The sequence below is a fragment of the Acartia tonsa genome, chromosome 7, assembly GCF_053477335.1.
Source record: "Acartia tonsa isolate MP-2025a chromosome 7, ASM5347733v1, whole genome shotgun sequence".
NCBI classification, from domain to species: domain Eukaryota; kingdom Metazoa; phylum Arthropoda; class Copepoda; order Calanoida; family Acartiidae; genus Acartia; species Acartia tonsa.
In genome coordinates this window covers 33060061-33083765 of record NC_137266.1, presented here as the reverse complement: position 1 = coordinate 33083765, position 23705 = coordinate 33060061, and the positions used below count along the sequence as shown (strand labels likewise).

Sequence of the window (23705 nt, the reverse complement as noted above, 5' to 3'; positions counted from 1 at the left end):
ATAATATATGATTTTATTAATTTCATATCAAACTAAGCCTAACATACACATTGTTTCTTTTATTCGTTCTATATGGATTGATTTATGTCTTAATCTTATTTATCTAATATTATTATTATTTAACTGTTTGTATATTATTTCGTATTTGGAATAAATATTTAAATGTTAAATCTTTAAAATCTTTTAAAATGTAAATATGTTCATATTAAACTTTAGGGAGATGATATTGAACTGTAAATTTTGCTGTGTTTATGAATATGTATCTCATTATTGGCTCAAAACCTTTGGTTAAGTTTGTTAAACCTTGATTTGTAGGTTAAAACTTTAAAAATAGAAAGGGCAATTGTTTTATCATCTTTGAAGGATGTACTTAAATATTTAAACCATTGTCTTACTCTTAACCCTTAAGATTCCTGATATTTAAACTATTTTACATAAAGATTAGCATTATTTTTTAGACCAATAGCAATCTTTTTCTTAAGTTTTAATATCTGTGTCTTTTTGTACTAATGTGTTAAGTTTCGCTTTCGCTTTTATGTATGTTGTCATACTCTAAAAATTTCATACAAAGCTGAGTTTTTTTATAAGTATGTGCTTGAAATGCATAAAAATTAGAATTGTTTGTAAGTGACTGAAACTCTTTGGGATTGAATGAATTCCTGTTCTTTATCACTTTACTTTGTACGTCCACAGAAACGAATATAAATTAAGATAAAAGATTCCTCCTTTTCTATACTAATTTTTTTGACATCTAACTAAATAACTCCTTGAAAATGATTTTACTTTACAAAGAAACAATTTAAAAGCATGGAATTTTGTTTCGGCTATTTATCATTTATTAAAAGAGGTCACAATTGAAAAAAATACTTCTGCTAGTAAAAAAAACTAATACACTGACCCATATTTACGTAAGAATTCTGAGAAAATAGTTTTACCTATCATCTAAATAGGTAACTATACATGGTTTAACTTCATTATATAAAATCACTAGTAGCTGCGCCCCTAGCATCAAGTGGCACTGCATTAAAAGGGGAAGCAAAAGGCAGAAAATATAGTTAAATACTATCTAAAAGCTCAAATCTTAATTTAATAAGCCTAAAACCATCCCGGGATCTATGTGAAGCTTCCCTCAAAAGGGGAACTCAATAGGTTCAGTAGTTATCAAAATCTTGTAAGCTACAGGCAAAAAACCTTATTGCTTTATATATTGAACAATCTTTTTTAATATTTAATTTTCAGATAATAATTCATGATCCTGCTATGTCCACTTCCAGTGTCCGCTCTGGAATGCAAAAATTGGCATTTTATCAGATTTCTAGGCAACATTCATGTCAAGTTTTATATATATTATATGCTGAGGGAGAAAGGCATATGACAATTGATAGAAAATAGAAAGATTTTGACCATATGGAAAAAAAAGTCTATAGTGGCCTCTAATCCGCTAGATTAGTACCAGTATTGAGCCATACTGAAAAATCATGTATCGTATCGTATTAACGACAATTTTCAACGAATAATAAAATAAAAACTATAAAATCAACACCAGTTTAGTTGGCCCGGGCCATAGGCATCTTGGGTAAAACTACGCTCATTTAAAGTTGTTACCTGGCCTTTGTAAATTTCATTGTTGCACTGTTTTAAAAAGGTTAAAGAAATAAACTTTTAATAAGAATACCAAAATTTTCAATAATGCTCATTTTAGGTAATTAAAATTCGGATTAATTGATTTTTTTGAAATTAAACAGTTAAAGTAACATTTATCAAATTTTACATCTAAGTTAAGATTATAAAGCAAAAAAGGGTTGATCGAATTTGTTGCAAAAAAATTTCAAAAAATTTCCAATTTGTCATGCCGTTTTCTCCTGACCATACATATGTATAAAAATTTCCGGTTGTAGAACCCCTAGCAGCCCAAAGTGGTGTGCTTTCACTTACGCACATGGATCCCATCATCAATAAATCAAAGCTGCATATTATCGCAATAGCACAAACTGCATCTTTTAAATGTTTTAGTCTCATCATTGAAAACATCCCTCCCCTCCACCTAAATTTATTTGCTAAAATAAAGCACTATGCGGACGTGAAAACACACCCAATCTTTCCTTCTCCTTATCTTGAATGTCACATTTTTTTTAGCGCTATGCCAAGTAAAATACTTGATTATAACAGCTCTAGAAATTAATTTAATTAACTAAGATATCAACCCAATTATGATTAATAGGAACAGACATCATATGCCACTTCCTCATTCACTATTAAGGACTATGTATTATGTCAGAGTTAATGGTCTGTTGATTAGTCCCCAAAGTTTTATGGTAACGCTTTCTTATTCTTTGGCTTACAAACTTTGGCGACTTTAGTGAATTCTGATTGGTTGATTCATAAAGTTGATTTTTGTGTATCATCATTGGGGTTGTACATGAATTTATAATTTTGTCTTATCCCTGTAGATTCCAGGTAATATATCCATAAGTAGCGCAGCAATAACAAGAAAACTATACGAGCATTTTCAATTTATAATTTCATTAAAATAACAGTATGTCGTCGAAAATAACTTTACACTAAAGTTGAAATTAAAATTTTAATAGATTAGTATGTCGTTAATACAGCTTAAATTAAATGCTAAAATTTTTGGTTTTACCTCTAGCACTTCGGAAAATAGCCTAAAGCAATTTTAAGATATTTACAACGCTTCCCTGAAATTACAACCATTTCGAACAAGTAATTTTAAAAATCTTTAGCTTTAAAAAAACTTATTTTTATTGTAGAATATATAGTAGTAGGAACTTTGTTTTTTAATAAAAGTCTTGCAAACGACTGAACCGATTGAGTTCTCTATTACAAGAAAGCTTTCTATGGGTTCAGAAGAGGTTGAAATATTATGGGACTTGTTGCTAGAGGTGTAACCAGAAGTATTAGACATAAAATAAGAAAATTGTTAATAGACTAAATTACCAATGGCAGGCCAGTATAGGTTTTAATTCACCAATGGTAGGCCAGTATGACGTTTTTTTTTATAGGCACTGAAAAAAGCTTCAACCACTAGTAGTAAACATAAACTATGAAAATTGTCAACAGACATATTGATTTCAGGTTTAGCTCATCCAATTTTCACCTTTTGCCTCCCCTAGTAAATAGTAAAATTAATATGACGCAGCATAAACAGGCAAAATTTTGCGTAAATTTTGCAGACGCTAATAATTTTGATAAACGTCCACGTGTCCAGGGAGCACATAATCGGCGCGGCGTGCACGCCAACGGAGGAAGAAAGGGATGTAGGTTAGGAAAAAAATCATAAAACAGGAAACACAATAAAGTTGGTTTTTAGAAATAATTGTTTAATCAGATTTTTATATCTTTTACAGAAAATATTTTTTTTCCTCATGTCGACTATATGGGTTTAACAATAAATGAAAAAAACACGTATGGCTGACATTATATGACATTAACTTATGGCTCACATAATCAAAATGTCGATGTTCTAATGACATAATTACGTTGACATACTAACTACGCACTTTTATTTAATGGTAGTTAATGCAAGAATAGTTATTTCTCGCATCGTAGAAAGCTGGATATAATACGATGCTAGACATACTTTTTTCGTATGGATGAGAACCGGTTCCTATCCACCGGATTCGAATGAATACGAGAAAAATTGTTCCAATCTGTGTGCACGCCATTCATAATATTTGAAGAACTGCCCGGGGCCATATCTTCAATTTTGATTCAATGCTTTTCTCAGGTGTGCCTTCACTTCCGTATAATTTTCATATGTGCAAATAATTATTCAATACCTATATTTGCGACAACTTTTCCTACACAGAATTTTCCAATTTTTAACATTTACAAAATGCCCTGCTACATTGCTTTAAGATCCATGTCCGATATATATGGGAAATAAACGTCTATGGGTGAGCTTGAGTTCTCCAAGTATTAAGTGTTTATACTTATACTGGAAATCGCATATATTATAACTACTGCGCAAACCTCTTAATTTTGCTATAAACTTATAATTTATTTATTTACAATTGTATTTTTACAAATATAAAAGATTATGCAGATGTAACAATATGGGGAACCTCATGCATACCTTTTTCTACAACAATTTTTTGCACTGACCACTTCCACTTAGAGTAAGAATTAAGAGTTTTGAAAAACAAGGACAGTTAAGGCGGTAATTAGCGCACCAATTACAATTTTAAATGAAAAAGAACAGTTGTAACAGTTCAGATAAAAAGTATTAGTGGAAAAGTCTTTTAAAGTTACCGAATTTTAAATTTAACAAAAGTTGTTAATAAATCTTAAACAAAAACATATTTGTTTGAAAGGTTATTTAAATCTTAAAGGTCGCCAATAAATAAAATTTGTTCATTGGCAGATAAAGAACTAGTAGTGTATAAACTTTTAAACCAATAATTTTATTCTGCATGATTAGTAATTCAAATTATCATCCATTTATCGTCATTGTCTTATCCTTTAAGATCTCTGATAAAAACATGCATGTATGCAAGAGAAAAAAGGGCATTCGTCTTTTTAGTAGCGAAGTTTTTCTATAGTTTTTGGTCTATCCGTTCGATAAACTATCACATAATGATAGATAATAATACAGTCTCTACGCAGCTACTATCTAATACCAGCTGAGTTAATCTACAAACAATGTATACAAAAGGATTGAATAATATTGTTAATAGCTTGTTATTGCTGCACTACTTTGTGACCTTACCATCCTTGTTATGCCTTGATTATTTATTGATGTCTCCTCCTAATGCCACTTTGCATTATAAAAAAAACTTGAAATCTGACATCCTTATACCCGCCTAATGCGACTGCAATGAAATGCATTAACAAATTTCATTTTAAATATATTAAATTTCATACTAAGATATCTTTGCTTTTAACAAAAGGAGGGTTAATCAATTTAGAAACTTCGTAATCTATCTATGAAGGTTTTAAAAAGCCTTAATATATATGTTTCTGATAAGTATTTTTTAGGCTTGTTATGATCTTCTTTATACTTTAATAAAGACAAAAAAAGTAATCTAATGCATCTGTATTTGAGAATTATTAGAAAATTCTTTAAAACAATTCAGCTAACCCAAAAAACATCTATAGAGTAGCGTAGCTTCACTGTAAAAAATACTTTAATTTAAAATGAATATTTCGACTAATTATTAATCCATGTATTTAGTGTTGTTTTATGCTGGTCACTGTGAATTCCCTGTTAGCCTCTGATCCTGTTATTATATCAATTATTATGATATAATTAGGCTTATTTGTCAATGAAAATTTCCAGAGAATAGACAATGTTCTATAAATTGATGTACATCCCCAAAATATTACAACAAAATTACGCTTTCTGTAGATTACAGTTAGTTGTTTAAACGTTTGGACACTCAACTTAATAAACAAACCAATAAAAATTCATTAAAAGTCCCCAAAGTTGTTAACCCAAGAAATATGAAAACGTAATTATAAAACATTGGGGACTAGTGTAATATACAGCCCATAGACCACTCTCCCTCTCTAGAAAATTTCCACTTTTGATATCATACAACATTAATCAATATTGTGTTATTAATAGCTAACATTCAAAATTCCCTACTGTCGACATAAACAAAGTGTCAGCACATACTTGCACGTTTAACAGGGCTAATCGTGGGAACAGGGTGTAGTAAATATTTGAATGGCCGCTATTATATAAATACTGTTGGTATTCATTATACACATTTTAATATCTTTCTTTATGTATACTATTTCTTTCAGAAAACAAGGGATAGATAAAAGTTTGAAAAAGAAAAGAAAATCATACTTTCTCCTTACTAAGATTTTTTTGGAGAAAAAGCTTTAGTATGTATAAAGCCTACGAATGATTTAAGATATACGCCTGTTACATATGAAAAAATGCACAAAAAGCTTCTTCAGTATCTTAAAAATCATTCAAATTTCACCTTTTTGATTTGGTAGCCCAAAAATTAGAAGCTTTCAATAATTGGTGTGTTTGAAATATATTTCACAAGGGTTTTCTGATGTTTATTTTGTTAGTTTTTAATCTTTAAAACCACTTTCTTCACCTATCACTAAACCCATGAGTATGTTAAATATAGCAGTCAATTTGCAATGAAAAATTTATTCGTTTCCATACCTTAAGCCTTGAATAGTAAATATTGACCAGTAAAAATATGCCTATGCCTAAATCCATGAATATGTATATAGTAGTCAATTGACCATGAAAAAATGCTTGCTCGTGGTGCACTTGATTCTTTTACTTAAATGGAATCACAGTGAGATGGATACACATTCTGGATATTATTTTGTAATCTTATTTTACCAATCCTTATACTAAAGTAACAGGATGTTTGTTTGTCTGTGTATCTATGTGTCTGTGTGTCTTTACCGAAGGATCTCGCTAACCGCTGAACCGATCGGGTTCTCCTTAACAGGGTAGATTCTCATAGGTCCCGGGAAGGTTTTTAACTATTTTGGAGGAGAGTACCACCACCCTCCCAAGATAAATTTTTAAAAAATTGAAATTTTTTTTACGTTCTCGATTTTAGAAAGATAGTTCAACACAAACATAAACGTCTAACGCAATAGACATATTTTAAATATTAAAAAAAACATTTAAAGTGCCACTAGAGGCCTCTAGGGGCGTAGCCGCTAGTATAAGACAAAACATTACAAAAAAGTAATGCTATTATCCATAGATGTTAATATGTCGTTACAGCACTGCCTTGGCTGATTAAATATTATATTAAGGGATCAGACAATGACGATAAATTGATATACATACATCCCAAATGATGATAAATTACCCTTCTGCTTATTAAAATTATTGGTTATAAAAATTTGGACACTACTGGTTTGGAAACAACCATTTAAAATTCGACAAAAGTACCTAAAGTTTTTGAGCCAATGAATAAGATAATGTGGTTATAAACCTTTTGGTACCACTTTAATTTCCAATCCCTTGTCCTCATCCTCCCTGGCAATGTCCATTTTCATTTATTTATTGGAAATGAACCATAATCTCTTATTACAAACACCCTTTAATTGTACTTCCTTTGTATGGAAGTACTTAATATGAATTGTGGCTGACTTTAAGGCAAGTATACGTCAAGTATAATGCTTTTAAATTGACTTTACCAATAGTTATCCCTGTCAAATTGCTCGTAAAGTTACAGCTATCAAATTTTATGATTTCATTATTCAAAAACAAACTTTGGATCGAGTCAGAAATAAAAAGAACTGATTTTTCAATAATTTTAAAGGCTGCTAATGGGCAAACAGCTGCCAAAATATTCCTATATTAATACAACACAACGATGAATAAAAATAATTAAACATAGCCAAGACTCAATAATGCTAGGGGAGTTTTTTTCTCGCGTGTTATTTCTGGACTTTCTTTGCATTATTTGCTTTTACAGATTTTTTTAACCCAGTTCTTATGCTGTATAGCCAAATGTTTGGCCGGAAACATTATTTTAAATTAGAGAATATACATTTATTGAATTGCACTTTATAGACAGTTTGCCACGGATAGTAAGATCAAATATTATAATTCCTATTTTTATATACGCGGAAAACCGTATATAATACGATACATTATTTTTCAGCAAATGTGAGTGCCAATTTTAGTCCATTGGATTTTGAGCCATACTGGGAAATATTCTTCATATTTTCGACTTAATCCGAAATATTAATACCAATACGCTTTGAAACGGTAACATATATAGATTACTTTAAGCAAAATGAATAAAAATTAACCACTAGAATGTACTGAATTACTTTTATTCATAGACAGACAGTAAAATATTAAATTCAGGAGGTGAGAGGACAATGGAATGTAAATTGTATTAATCCCCAAAGATTATAAACTCTTTATCTTATTAGTTGGCCTAAAACTTGGATCTTGTATTGTATTTAATTGGTTGGTACAAACTAATAAAAACGGTCTATACGTCAATTCGTTATAGATAGGTACCAAATATTTCTTTTAATATTGACCGATTTCAAATATTTCAAACATTAAATTACTAAAAATGTTTAAAAACCTATTAAATGTCATAATGATTGATTTTCTGACAATCCCTGTTAAAAGCATAAATAATGTTTTTAGTGTACAATTGTATAATTCATTTTTCAATATTTGTTTGCAAAAACATTGCAATTGTCTTTTGCAAATAAATCATTATTTAATAATTTTTGTAAAATAATTATAACAAGGACAATTGCGTTCGTAAAAAGCAAATTAAAGAATTTATTATAAAATTGATGATTTTATAAGGATAAAAAATTGTAAAAGTTAAATAATTCTGATTCTTTTGAACTACCAAGTAACAAATTACAAATTTACGTTTCAGAGTACAAAATAAAGCAGTAAGTTTTTATATGAATCTTAAAATCTTCATAACTATTGATCCAATTAAGTTCTCTATTTTAGGTAAGCTTCACATATCTCCTGTGGTGGTTTTAGGCTATTTTATTTTCAGATTTGAGTCTTAGGTTTTTTTTAGATATTTTTCTAGTCCTTCTCTACCTCTACGGATATAGATCCCCTAAATACTAGGGGCGAAGCTGCTAGTAATAAATACAATATAATATAACTAACCTCAATATAATAGGAAACATTTTGTGGTTCCCAAGTTGGGGCAACTATGGAGCTTCTTCTGTCCACGAATCCTAGAACATGGTTAATATAAGTTTATTTTCTCATCAATTTCTTTCAGCACATAACTAACTCTTGATTTAAGGTTATTCAATTACCAAGCTTTAAATAAATGTACCTTTACATAAAAGTAACGGGATGTATGTCTGTCTCTTTGTACAGAAAAATCTCGTTAACCGATAAACCAATAAGGTTTTCCTTTATATTTAGCTTCTCATAGGTCTTGGGAAGGTTTACAACTACCGCCACCCTCCCAAGAGAAAAAATACCCTCTCTAATTTTTCATACATTAAAAAAAAAAAATTGAAAGTAAGGTGTCGACCTCCTCCCCTCCAACCTCAAGTGCCTTTAGAGGCTAGTAAGGAAAAAGGATATTTCAGCAGGAAAAATAAGCATAAATGAGGAAATAACAGAGAAGTATTTTAATATTGTAAACCTATATCATTTTAGACATTTAAAGTTTTCAAATGGTAGGCGATATCCTTATACTAAAGTAACAGGATGTTTGTATGTGTGTCTGTGTATCTGTGTGTCTGTCTGTACCGAAGGATCTCGCTAACCGCTGAACTGATCGGGTTCTCCTTTACAGGGTAGCTTCTCATAGGTCCCGGGAAGGTTTATAACTATTTTCTTGGAGGGTGGGACACCCGTCCCCAACCCCCCCCCCTAAAAATGAAAAATCTCCCCCCCAAAAAAAATTTTTTTAAATTTTTTTTGTATAGTGTGAACCCCTTTTTTTAAAAATTTTTTTTATCTAAAATTAAAAATGAGGGGGGGTCACCGGGCACCCCCCCCAAAAAAAAAAAAATTTTGCTCCCCAAATTTTTTTTTACTTTTTCTTTTAAAATCTAAAATAAGAAATTGGGTTATTAAATTCGACTAAATATTACTTATTAAATAGTTATGTAATTGAATTTTTAATTCTGTCAACAAACAATAAAACTATGTATACCTGGAGAATCATAAACATCTGGCCTGGGGGGTCCTAGCACACCCTCCAGTCGTGGTTTGTACACGGGGTTACCATGTTTCTCCTCAAACCTGAATTAAAACAAAGATAATAACAACCTTAATTTATCATAATGAAATTAAAAGATTTTTATTACAAACATAAAATGGCAACACTTGTTTAATTGAGAGGCAGCAGACGTTTATATCTCACAAAGTTCGGGCAATATCCGATATTTTTCGCTATAGCTACATGATTTGTAAAAGCTCAAACAATTTTTTCATGTTAAACAGTCAAAGTATGCAATAAATCCTTACATACATTTTCATGTATTATTTTTTAAGTCTTTAAAAACATATCAAATGCCTTAATAATAACAGGTTATCAAACTATATGAAATATTTTAATTATGTCACTTTTCGTGATTTTTTTCAATTGTGTAAGTTTTTTAATATGCAACATTATTTTCCCTAAATAATGGCCTAAATAACAAAAAAATCTTTTGAAGATAATTGTTTAGGTTTTTAAAAAATACTTTTTGTGGCAAAAGCTAAAGCTTACCTTCGCACAGGTTGTTGGGGTGCTCCAAGTGGGAACAGGCTCTGATCACCAGACCCTCTATGTGGCAGAGTGGCCACCACGTCACGTGGCCCAACTTTTCGCGGATTTTTAGATTTGTACTGAGACTCGGGCGACGGTGTAGTCGCATAGTTTAATTTATCAAAGAAATCTTTGTTGACAATCTCCCCGTAGGGCTTCCGTGTGGGGGTTATTGTGGGAGGGGTTGAGAGAAGTGAGACAGGTATGTAAACATCAGGGTCAGGGAGACCAGCGTTGGACCAGTGCTGCCGCCGGTCAGACTCTTGAAGATGGTTTCCATACCTTAAATGTTTAGATTTTTAATTTTTAGGAATTAATAAATCATTGTCAAGAACAATCTAAGATATGACTAACAATGTTAATTTCACATTGGGAATTTATTGGCCATAAGAATCTTCACACTGAACTTCATAAGCATACTTGGAATAGCTGTTAGGAAATATCATTTCCCACGTTTTAGTAAAAATACAGTATGAATAGATTTTACCTTTGATGTTTATACATCGGCCTTTCTTTTTCTCTAAACTCTTCATGGGGGTCATCCACATAATACATCCCACTCTTGAGAGGTTGATATTCTTGTGAAATTGGGTACCTCCTTATATCCCCCAGATCTAGCCTTGGCGAGGCATTAGCGTCCGGTATGTAGGGTCCTGGTTCTGCTTTAACAACCTGCAAATGATAACACCCGGTAAATATTTTATGCTGTTATGATATCAATATAACAGTTTAGTCATTAAATGGTCAAAATCCTATTAAAATGTCTAAGGTTGGCCTAGAAGTTTTTTTTTTTTATATATTTCTATATTCCTATATATCTATGGGTAGCTAAAAAACCTTAACCACTATGCTAGAAAATTGTATAGACTTGGACCAATGCTAAAAAACCTTAACGACTATGCTAGAAAATTGTATAGACTTTGACCAATGTCATTATTAAAACAGCGTTATAAAGTAAATTAAATATTCTAGTTTCAAATTTTCTACACCTATTAGATAGATTTATAAAAATAACCCAAAAATCACAAAATATTGTAGGTAATAAGTTATTCATTTTTTCCATAGTTAGGGGGGGGGGGGAGGGGGTGGACTTCTTACCCACTCCTTCCACTCAAATATTCCTTACATGGCATAAATGTTAATAAAAAAATAATCACCTTTGATTGTTGTTTTGCTCTTTCCATATGTAGCTCTTCTGATATTTCTAAAATAATATTAAGATTAAAAATCAGCCATGAAACTTATAACTATTCCATCCTTGTGCATTTTAAACAGGGCTTTGCAGCCGCTAGACAGCTACTAACAATCTGCCATAACCTTAAACGTCAGCTGAATATAAAATATCCGCATTTGATTCATATTCGTAAAAAGACAAAAAGGAGGGGGCAGTTTTTGAATCTCTAATAATTTGTGGTTCTTGTGATTTTGGTAATCTTATGTATGCACAAATAGGATTATATATATACTTTAGTAAACCACCCGTAATGTTAATAAAGCTTCTAAAACTCAGCTAGCTGGCGACTGGATAGCCTTAAAAAGTGTGATAAAAAGGTGATAAGTTCGAATTTGTAGTAATACAATTAAGCATAAGAATAGTGTATGAATGACTAATCTAAAAAGTGAACATATTGGCAATTAACTGCTCTCAATCCATCCGTCCGTACGTCCGCTCCAAGGCCACCGCTGGCAAAATTAACAACTTCTTAGAAAATGTGCAAATATAATGTTGTTAATCCGCAAAATTAGAGAATTTTGCAAGTATTTGTATTTGAATATGTACATATATATAACACAAAAGGTGTGGCACAAAAGTTGCAACATTTTTAAAACACAAATCAAAGCAAGAAATAATGTAAAACTTTTAAAGGTATAGTACATTTTTTAAAAAAGTCTTTAATAGCTATCATGAAAATCATATCTTATCCTTAACAAAGAGCTCTTTATAGTGCTTTTAAAAAAAGGGATAAATTTAAAAACTTTCTAGGCATTTTAAAGAGCTTCCTTAGAAATATATCTTCACCACAGTGAAATAGTTGGATGGACAGACAAAGTAAGTTATAAAGTAGATGCTTATTAAATATTTTCAAACGAAATTTCACACATTTGTCTTCAATACCAGCCGAGAAAAACACGTTTCTTCTTTAACGTAGGTTTCGGAAAGCGAGCATTTGGCACTGTAGTGTACATATTCTTAAATATTTCAAATGTACCAACCTTTATTACTTTCGCTAGAGTATATCATTGCATTTAGTTTATTGTCTGAAATTCCATGTCCTTCATAATCATCTTCATCGTAGTAATAATCAGAGCTAAATAATATTAAATTCATGTATTTTAAAGTCAAAGTGCTAATTAAATAATTTTGATCCGACTTTAATAAGTAAAATATTTTAAAATCTTAACATTATGACCTTAAACAACTATGTACATGCAACAGAAAGCAAGCGTTAAAGACACACAGAAAAGCAGACATACGGTGTTAGTTTTATAGAACACGTATTGCATATTTTTAAAAATAAACAAAATGTACATTTAGAGCAGGTTCTATCATTTAATGAATTTTCTTTTAATGTTGTTAAATAAGATTAAATAACAATAAGTAGCAAAACTTACTTTTTAAAATTTATAATGACAATAATTTTATAAGCCTATTTAAGTTGCGCTACTTATGGGCATCATTGTCCTTTTATTAAAAGATTCTACTTACTTGTCCTTAGGTCCAATTTGAACAATTTCCAGTGGCGGTGGTACATAATGTAATGTTGGATCTACTAGAGGATGGCCGTAATCTATTGGTTTCCAAGCCTGAATAGTATATAATAAAAGTAAGGTTCCAGACAAACGCAGGAGTGACAAACGACTAAGTTAACAAACGCAGGAGTGTCTAAAATATTAAGTTAAATAACTTTTTCTAAACAGGTTAGGTTAGGTTAAAAAATTAATATACAAAAAAGTCCCCCGGAGGGGTTAGGCATTAGAAAAACCATAAGATGGTTTAAAATGGGTTAGGTTAAGTGTCAAATCTGACGTCACTCCTGCGTTTGTCCTAGTACCCATAGTAATAGAATGAATTTATGTATGTCATCCTGAATATAACCATTTTATGGGTTCTGTCTGGGGCACTAGCCATATAAAATGTATAAAAACGGATGTATTTCTGTAAAGCTGCTAGTATATTTTTATATCTCTTTATTCAATAGTAAAAATCTTATTTTTATTTTAAGAATTACTCTAAAATTTTATGTTATTTAAGATCTCTTTAGACTTCCTTATTTGTTAATTTTTGTACGAAAAAAGATAACTATTTATTTTACCTGATAAACATTTTCTATTTGAGGCACTGGGAAGTTATAATTGCTTTCGGTTTCTAAATATGAAAAGTTAAAATCATTGTGAATCAAGAAAATACTTAGGATAGTAAACTAGGAAAATTATGAGTTCAACAAATGAGGGCCAACAACTTCAAAGCATATGAACTGACAAACAAAGGCAGTTTTAAATTGGATGATTTTTAGAAGACTCACTAGACAATTTAATAAAGCATGATAATTTTGAAGAAAAAAATCATAGACATCCCAAAAATGTAAATGAACGGACGGACGGATGGACAAAGAGAGTTAAAGAGTAGATGCTCAATGATTGCTTCATTTGTTTCCATAAAAAAGTCAGCCGTTCAAAATCGAGTTTACTTGCATACCTATTTAGGAAGGACATACGGACAGACAGACAAAGAAACTAACTCACCATTATCTAACCGATGATGGTTTATGTCTGCACCAAAAGCACAACAAAATATAGGACGGACATACGGACAGACAGACAGACGGACAGACAGATAGACAGACAGACGGACATACGGACAGACAGACAAAGAAACTAACTCACCATTATCTAACCGATGATGGTTGATGTCTGCACCAATAGCACAACAAAATATAGGACGGTCATACGGACAGACAGACAGACGGACAGATAGATAGACAGACAGACAGACAGACAAAGTGAGGTAAAAGAAACAAACTCACCATTATCTAACTGATGGTGGTTGATGTCTGCACCAAGAGCACAACAAAATATAGATAGACGGACATACGGACAGACAGATAAACAGACAGACGGGCATACGGACAGACAGACAGACGGACATACGGACAGACAGACAAAGAAACTAACTCACCATTATCTAACCGATGATGGTTGATGTCTGCACCAAAAGCACAACAAAATATAGGACGGACATACGGACAGACAGATAGACGGACAGACAGATAGACAGACAGACGGACATACGGACAGACATACAAAGTGAGTTAAAAGAAACTAACTCACCATTATCTAACCGATGATGGTTGATGTCTGCACCAAGAGCACAACAAAATATAGGACGGACTTACGGACAGACAGACAGATAGACAGACAGACAGACAGACGGACAGACAGACAGACAGACGGACAGACAGACAAAGTGAGGTAAAAGAAACTAACTCACCATTATCTAACCGATGATGGTTGATGTCTGCACCAAGAGCACAACAAAATTTAATCACCAGGAGTTGAATCAATGTGAGAATCATCTACAATAAAAATTCAATAAAATAGATCCGTCGGTTGGTCTGTAATTCTTTTTCCCCTTATTATCTGCATTTACTTTTCTTGGATTTGTTTGTCAAAAAGATATTACTCTTAGTTTTATAACCATTTTAGCTTATTCGTCAACTCAAAATCATTTAGTGTTTTTTAAATGAAATAAAGGAAAATTACATAAGATTAATAAAAATAACGTTGATCTTTTACAAATCTTACAGAAAGGCTATCTACGGTAATTAAACAGAGGAAAATGTTATTAAACAATCATTTAATTACTTAACTTAAATTTTTTAATTCAATCTGTGACATTCAAGTAAGATTTGCACTGTAGAACAGCTTTTGCATGCCTTAAAAATGAACTAATAGTGTTAAGTACTAGTGGCTGCGCAAATAGCCTCAAGAGACAGACAGACAAACATCTTTGTACTTTCATTGATATAATCATATAATAGTTATTTCTTTCATCGTATTATAAACCGCTTTCCTCGGATATATAATGTACAACTATAAAAACTGGTTTTAATCTTATGATTGTACATTTTTATATTCGTAGAAAGCAGAAAGCATAATACGATGCTAGACATAGTTTTTTCTTATGGATGAGAACCGGTTCCTATCCACCGGATTCGAATGAATACGAGAAAAAATATTACCTTCGTTTGTTTATCCATTTGTTTTCTTAGTAAAGTAATCACTTAAATTTATTTTAAGAGTCTTTTTATATCTTATTGCACAGACAAGTGCAAATATTATAATGAGTAGCGGAGCTACTCGTTAATCTTCTTATGTTTCTAAGGAACTCTATGTCTGTTTCTGTGAAGTTTGAACCAGGTACGTAGATTCCACATTTTGAGGGGTAGATTTAACAAGATATGATGAAGATTTGAATTTTCTGTTGGCTGATTTTTTCTTTTTTAGAAAGAATGATAATATTTTTACTTTCAGATTATGTTTTTTAATCTGGTTTTATCATAATATTCAATAGACAAGTTTTGATCTTTATCTATTCTCTGAAATCACCTGTAAAAATTGTTGTTGAGAGAAAATGTTTATTAATCACTTCATTTAATTTCTTTGGCTGAATTTAACTAAAATGCATATAAATAAACGTTAAGAATTTAATGACAGTTTTGATCTAAAGTATTACACAAATCAATAGTTCATATTAAAGTAATTAAAGTACTAATTAAGCATAATGTAGTTTCGCTAAAAAAATATCTAAAACGCACATCGTCAAAATAAAGCTATAACATAAATATAAAAAGTCCAATTATACTAATTTTTCATGGGCGTAGTGACTAGACGTACATAATTTTATTGAAGAAAATTTGTGCCACAAATAAGAAGTATCATTATTATGTATGGGCTCGGTAGTCGCAGCCGTATTCCTGCTCGGCAAAAATCCTATATTTATAATAGTTTTGAAGCCGTAATAGTTGCAATAAGAAAGTGCTTATTTATAGTTGCAGCAACCTTAACTGTAGACCACAGCCGTGAGGCTGCCGAGCCCTAGATTCTGGGCATTACCGAACATAAAAAAATAAACTTAATTTCGTCCGCCTTAAAAATGTAAAGTATATAGGATTAGAATAACCAAAAAAATTGTCATAGATTTAAAAATACTCATTTTGAAAAGGGAAATTGTTGTAACGTTAATAACATGTGTAAACATGTTAGAATCGTAGTATCGAATAAAAACATTTTTAGATGATTCTAGTATTATAAAAGAAACTAGTAATTTATAAAGCATTGTCTAAAGTTATTTTGATGATTTAAATAGTTTGTTGTGCAATTTTAAGATGAAATAATAAGCGAGGATATTACTTGTAAAATAAATAAGATTCTCATAAAATTCTTCAGTAAAAAATGTCCTTCAAATGATAGGTCTACATTGAAAGTGACCGATACAAAGTCAAATGATCCATTTGAACTGTCAAAAAATGGTGGTCAAATAAAAGGTTAGAGCGTAAGTGAGTTAAAAATTTAAAACTTAAGAAATGGAGATATTTGTTCTTCACCTTTTCTTGTAAGTATGAATAACAAGGAGGATATGGTAAGTGTAAACATCAGGGGAAAAGTTATTGCTAACTTTTCATAAATAAATCCATTATAATTCCAAAGAAATATTAAATGAGCAGCTATAAACCCATATATATATTTCAATGGACTATCCAAAGATTATGTAATACTCAGTGTTTTATTTAAAATATTTAATTTTTATAAACTTTGTAGCTAGATTTGTAAATTTGACTGACGTGTTAATGTAATCTACATGTAAGGTTGGCTTTTATGTAAGATTTTCAATTTGGATATTCAAATTTAAGTCATAATCCTAAAATATATGCCTAATATAGCAGTACAAATTTATGAATGGACAATTCTAATTAAATTTATCAAAATTCAATACTTTTTTTGCTCATTTCCCTATCCCCCAAATCCGTGAATTATTATTGCATGCATAATTCTATATTTCACAATCAACAACTAGCTCCAGCAATAGTGGGGGCTTTGAATCTACTACAGTATACTAGTTCGTTTGGTTGAATTTCTATTATATATTTCCAGGTTATCAAAAGGAAGAATTTTGTATAAAAGTTCTTTATTTAAACACAATAAATAGGACAATCTAAAACGATTTAAAAAATCAGATAAAATTTAAAAGTAGCCTAAATTTTCAAAATCGGTCAACTTCATTTTAAGATGCTTTAGGGAATTTGTTGTTATTCTATATTACTTTTGTTTTCGTTAAAGAGCTCCTTACAACAAAGATTTGAATTTATCATTAACGTATTAAAGAACCATAAATTGGAACAAATTATACATTACAACATCAATTTCGAAGTAAAGAAAAGAAGATAAATTAATAACAAAACAAAATTCACCTTCAAATATCTTAGAGAATTGCTAGGATTTGTCAAAAACTAAGAGAGCTTTGGACAAGATTAAATATTTCATCCTAACTAGTATCCTCACAAGTAGACTGGAGTCTACACATGTACTTGACTCCCAAGACTTGCTCAGCTTCCCACAAAATGTATCAGATGTTCGTGAATTAGAACAACTGGATGGTGCTCATTCATTCCCGCACATTTATCATATAATCAAATGTTTAAAACTGGAAATTATTACAACAGCATAAATTTCTCCTTCTCATTCGCTTCCTAGGGAGGGGGGGGGATGGGGCATAGGGCTGTTTATTACACTAGTCCCCAAAGTTTTCTTATTCGTTGTCTCATGAACTTTGGGGACTTTTATTCAATTTTCAGTGGTTGATTCATTAAGTAGATTGTTCAACGTTTCAACCCCTAATTGTAATCTACAGATGGGGTAGCTTTGTTTACCATCATTGGAGATGATCATCAATTTATTGGCCATTGTCTTATCCCTTTAGATCCTTAGATCCATTCTACTTCATTTGCTATTCTAGTATTGTGCGAATATAAAATGTGCTAATTAACGGAAATGAGTGGACACTTAACTGGACGTTCATTACCACGCAATCAATATTAAAGGTCTACATACAGCTAGGTATACATATTTTAAAAGCAGGGATAGCACTCCTGAAGAGAAATTATGGAATACTTTAATAGCTTACATTTAAACTTTTTCTTGGCAATTTTCATCCCGTCAAAATTAAGTTTTTGTATGAAATCAAATAATGCAACAATAAAAGTATTAACATACAGATATCAAAACATTATTTTTAAGTAAAGCTAATTTTTAAATGACAGACAGTTTAATGAAAAATACAAGAAAATAATTGTTATATAAATTGAATTTACTTTTTTGTTATAAATCAATCAGTTTTTGTCAATGTTAATTGTTAATTTATTTCCATAGTTTGACCATGTACTTAAAGTAAGAAAATATAGAAACTAAGAAAACTTATGTAAAATTCATGTTTAGGAAAATAATAAAAGTGGCAGGGTGTCTGTCTGGGGAAAGTTTTTGAAATCTACTCATTGGATATGGTACTGTTGAGATAAAACCTTTAAACTCCCCTGCAATATTTATAAGTTTTGATTTTTAAAAACAAAATGTGAGGTAGAGGGATGATATATCAATCTTCACCCTAAATTGTAGAACTTTTTTTGCAGTTTGTTTCAATTAATAAAATTTGTTAGAAGATTATTACTTCTTCAAACTTTCACCTAAGATAATTTTGAGCTACCAAATGATGTAAACAGCTAATACAGTTTATTTACATTACGTTTTTACGTCTCTCTCTCTCTTATAATTTTTAATTAATTTAAATTGATATTTAATGTTAGTTAACTTTTCTACTTATACAAATTTAAGATTATTTACATAACAAAGTAGAAAAATTAGCAAGGAAAAAACTGATTCATTTTTAAAAATAATTTTAAATTAATTGACCAAATCTAATTATGAAGATATTTTACTGAGATAACCTTATCTAAAATCAATTACGTGGTGTGCATTTACATCCGCGCATGTTTCATATTATCAAATCATAAGAACCGAATATATTATTACAACAGCACAAAGTATCCCTATGCTACACTCTTATCATTATGTGAATATGAATATATCGTATGGGTGAGTTGCACCTGGACTGAACAACTTGTCAACTCAAGGCCAGACTCTTGGTCCTTCACCTCATACCTGTGGTATGGTACATAGCAGACAAACAACCCTTTGATTGCAGGATCTTTGTCTCGAGATATTAACTGTGCATGGTAATGAGTTTCGCCTGTTTGGGACAAAGGAATTCCCTCTACTCAACCTTTTTAATGTCCTGTACCAAACAAAGCAGATATGTACTTTTTTAACGTCTTTGGTATGACTATTATCATTAAATGCCCCCTCTTATTTATTTTCTATTGTTTCTTTTTGCGAATCTTAAACATTCTGGTTTGGTATAATTTGCGGAAGTGATCTCCCACCCAATTATATAACTATTATAAAACATGTCATGGTTTACCCCCTGGGAAATTTGATTTCTCAAATATATCATTAATTTTTTTAATAGTTAAGCTTTTCTACATTAAGAATGTGTATGTTTGTCCCTTAACAATTCAAATCTTTGTATGAAGATTCCTATTAAAATGATGAATAATATTTAAGAGAATAGCGACTCTTTTATCATTACTTAACTTGTATTCTTGCAATTATTTTATTTTTTACAATCTTATAACTTATTTTTAAAATGGTGATTCATAAGATGTTTAGGCACTGTCCTTTTTAGTATCAATATGATTTATAAACATTATCTTGAATTGTAAGTAGTTTTACTACAGAAAAAATCAAGGGTGATATGCCTCGCTTTTATGGACATTGCCATATTCCTTGTAATAAAATAATTCCAGTATTAACATTAAAAACACTTAAATATGACATTGAACCTGAGAGTGTGTGTGAGAGAGAGGAGGGAGATGGGAGAATTGTATCTTTATTCCCAGATATTTATCTATTTACTAGTATCGAAGCTACTCTATTATTAGCCTTTGTCCATACGTCTTTTAGACTCTACATTACAGAGATTCCCATGACATTCTATCATAGTTCTACTTCTATTAGCTGTCATGTTTAAGAAAGGATAACTTACATAACTTTTAGCTTTGACACGAATTTTCTTATGTGAATAATATTACCTTTTTTTATTAAACTGTAAGTAATCATGATCAATTTTATTGTTTGTTTGTGATTATACCATATTATGTATATGTATTTTTTTTGTATGTGTCATAAAATAAATATTTTATTTCATTTCATTGGTCATTTGTATTGTATGACGTATTTTTTCTTCATTTATGTTTTTAAGGATCAATTTATGTTCTCTATTCTTAATGTTCTTTGACAGATGCTTTGCTTCTCATGGATGAGATTATTCTTGTTTATCTTTTTTTCTTGAATTATTTTACAATTAGTCCCGCGGCTAAAATACTCTAGTTAAATTAATTCAATGATGTGTGTGTGTGTGTGTGTGTGTGTGTGTGTGTGAGAGAGAGAGAGAGAGAGAGATTTATCTGAAATTAATTCAAATATTATTGATCCAATAAACAAGGCCGTGTTTAGTAAAAACAAGGACAGAATTCTACATTGACTTTCTTTCGTTTTAAATTAATTGAAGACACTTAACTTAAGAATACATCTAGATATCTAATATCTATAAAGGTTAACTCACAAACAAAATGTGAATTTCCTATTATATAAAGTAGAAAGCTTTTTTTTGTCTGATGCCAAAGATCTCGAAAATTGCTGGTTCAAATGGATTGTACTTTTCAAGGAAGCTTTATAAATATTTTTGGGTGGTTTTAGCCTATTTTCCTGACCTCTCCGTAGCTGCTAGAGACGCAGTTGCTTGTATTTATTAAGACATTATGAATTGCTCGAGCATATTTGTTATCTTCTAATGTGAATGAAAAAAATGTATATGTCTATCTAAATATTAATTAAATCTTGGTTTTGGATCAGACGAAATAGTTTTTCTTCATGGAAAATATCACTTACTGTTTTGGTATAATCTTATATACAAAAATCGTCCAAGTTTTGTGATTTTTGAATATTCAAAATAAAGCTGGTTAAAACCAAATCAATAAGTTATGGAAAAATTTAATTTCTATTCTTGAGAGATCAACTAACTATTTAAATTTTGATAGGTATTGTAGATAAATCACTGAATATGATATGAATATGTTTTAAAAGTTTAATTCTATCTCAATTAAGAAAGAAACAGTACATTTCTTGAACTAAATCAGTAAGAGTAATGTATTTACGTATGGTCAGAGTCAGACCCTAATGGTAGCTGCGCTACCAAACAACCAACATACCAATAAAATATACCTATTTCCAAAAAAGCTACTAACATTTCAATTGAATTAACCCCTCTGCTTTATTTTCTATACTTTATACTTTTGAATTAGTTTGCTCTGTAATCAACTTCCAAATTAATAATTAAAAGGGACAGCTACCATTATAAAGATATCGTAATCCAAGTTTTAAAGAAATAGTCACAATCAAATAGCACCCTAAAAAAACAATTTAAAAGAATATGGTTTTTAAATCATGTTTCGTAAAACCTGTTTTTGAAAAGCTAAGAATGTTTCTAAAAGGTTTTCTTAAAACAACAATTACGAGATATCAACTATAGTCCCAGCCCCCTTTTATCTTTAAAAGGACAACCTAAAAATGTTTACTATTTACTATAACTATAAAAGTACGTTGAATATAAAATAATTATAGTATCAAATAAAAATACCAGGGGATGCACTAAAAACTGTTTTAATAAAGGGTAACTTAAAATATTTTCAGTAGTTATCTAACTATTCTTATATTAAAGTAATAGGATCTATGTCTGTCTGTCTGTACCGAAGAATCTCTCAAACAGCTGAACCGATATATTTCTCCTTTACAATATAACTTCTCGTAGGTCCTTGGAAGGTTTGTAATAATTGTGGGGAAGGGTACCGATACCCCTCTAGAGAAATCGCCAATATAAAGTTTTTCTTTTTAAAACTCAAATTATTTTTAAAAATTTCATATTTATTAATGTTCTCGTAGGAAATTAATATAAAACCTAAGTAGATATGTATTCTCTAGAGTCTTAATGGTTTATAATCGGTTTTATCCTGCAGAAATAATCAAATTCTGAGTCATAAACCCCTTTTATTTGTATCCAACTTTTGTACTTTCCTTTTTACTTTTATTCATCTTTTGTACTGTCCTTTTATGTCCCAAACTTGGAATTTCAAAGATTAGATTCTTTTTCTGATAAGATTTCAACTTTTAAATGGGTAATGTAAAAATAGTTTCTATTCTTACTTGTTTTCGTTTTACTAATACAAGGTTTTTTGTACTTTTTATTCATGTTTTATACTTTAAATGCAAATTTCATTTATAAGTTTTTATTTCTTATGAAGTCTTTATAGACGTCAGTAAAGATATCTTTAACTAAGTATTTTTTTTTCTGCAAAAGATCTTTGAAATGTCTTAATTACCATGTTTTCTTTAGGCCTTGGGTTGGTTTTAGGCTATTTTAAAAAAAATTTAAACACCCAAAAAGTCACACAAAACCATTTTACCATAAAAAATATAAGATGTTCTTTTTTAAATGAAAATAAAAATTGATTGAATAGTAGGATTACCAAAATGCACCTATATCTAATTGAAATAAGACACCTCAAATCGTATTAGCAGTTAAGATACTATATAATCAGGTTTGTATGTACGTCACTTCGTTACTACGTCAGAATAAGCTTTTTAAGATTCATATTCCTTGTTATAGACGAATTTTATACTTTTAAACATAGATTGCTTAAAATCTTAAGAGGTGTGTAAAAATAATCTTATAACCTTATATAAAAGTAACACAATCTAGGTCTGTGTGTCTGTCTGTTCAGAAGGATCCCGCAATTAGTTAGTGAGTTAGTACCACCACCCTCCAAAAAATGCCCCTAGAAAAAATGAGCATGTTCTATACCAAAATCTTCTTTTTAATTGTGTACTTTACTGTATTTTTTTATTTCTAGATGCCAATGGACATTGTTATATTAGTTGTATATATCCTCGTTGATAAAACTCCTCTAATTGAAAGTATTCTAGCCGTTTTCGAGATTTAATGGACATAAATACATACATCAGTTATTTTAGCTTAAAGTTAGCTATAATGTTTTTTTACCAAGCTTAGAAGACAGGTTTGTAACTTAAATTGTAAATAATCCTAATCTTTGCATAAAAAAATGCTAATAAAAATTGTCTAAATGCTTTCATGAATGAAAAGAAAAAGTAAAATGTTTAAAAGAGAGAAATAAATAGTCAGTTTTGACCACCCACAAAGGCACACACAAAAAAATGGGTAGGAGGGGGGGGGGGTTGCTTTTTATCTTGCATCAATGTGAGGGAGTAAACCCAGCCTTAAATACACACATATACACACAC

The 23705-nt window shown here is 30.4% G+C and overlaps 1 protein-coding gene across 1 annotated transcript in view; it reads right to left on the bottom strand.

Annotated features, from left to right (window-relative positions):
- LOC145324509 (uncharacterized) overlaps positions 1–15814 on the bottom strand; it is a 53402-nt gene extending 37588 nt beyond the window's left edge. The window contains exons 1-10 of the mRNA XM_080167091.1: positions 15458–15814; positions 14707–14791; positions 13532–13584; positions 12925–13022; positions 12432–12526; positions 11375–11421; positions 10705–10889; positions 10179–10499; positions 9621–9709; positions 8612–8682 (exon numbers count right to left, since the gene is read on the bottom strand). Of these exons, the coding sequence (XP_080023217.1) occupies positions 8612–8682; positions 9621–9709; positions 10179–10499; positions 10705–10889; positions 11375–11421; positions 12432–12526; positions 12925–13022; positions 13532–13584; positions 14707–14791; positions 15458–15475 (1062 nt within the window). The 5' untranslated portion in view covers positions 15476–15814. The remainder of the gene's footprint in view (positions 1–8611; positions 8683–9620; positions 9710–10178; positions 10500–10704; positions 10890–11374; positions 11422–12431; positions 12527–12924; positions 13023–13531; positions 13585–14706; positions 14792–15457) is intronic.
- Between the last annotated feature and the right edge of the window lie 7891 nt (positions 15815–23705).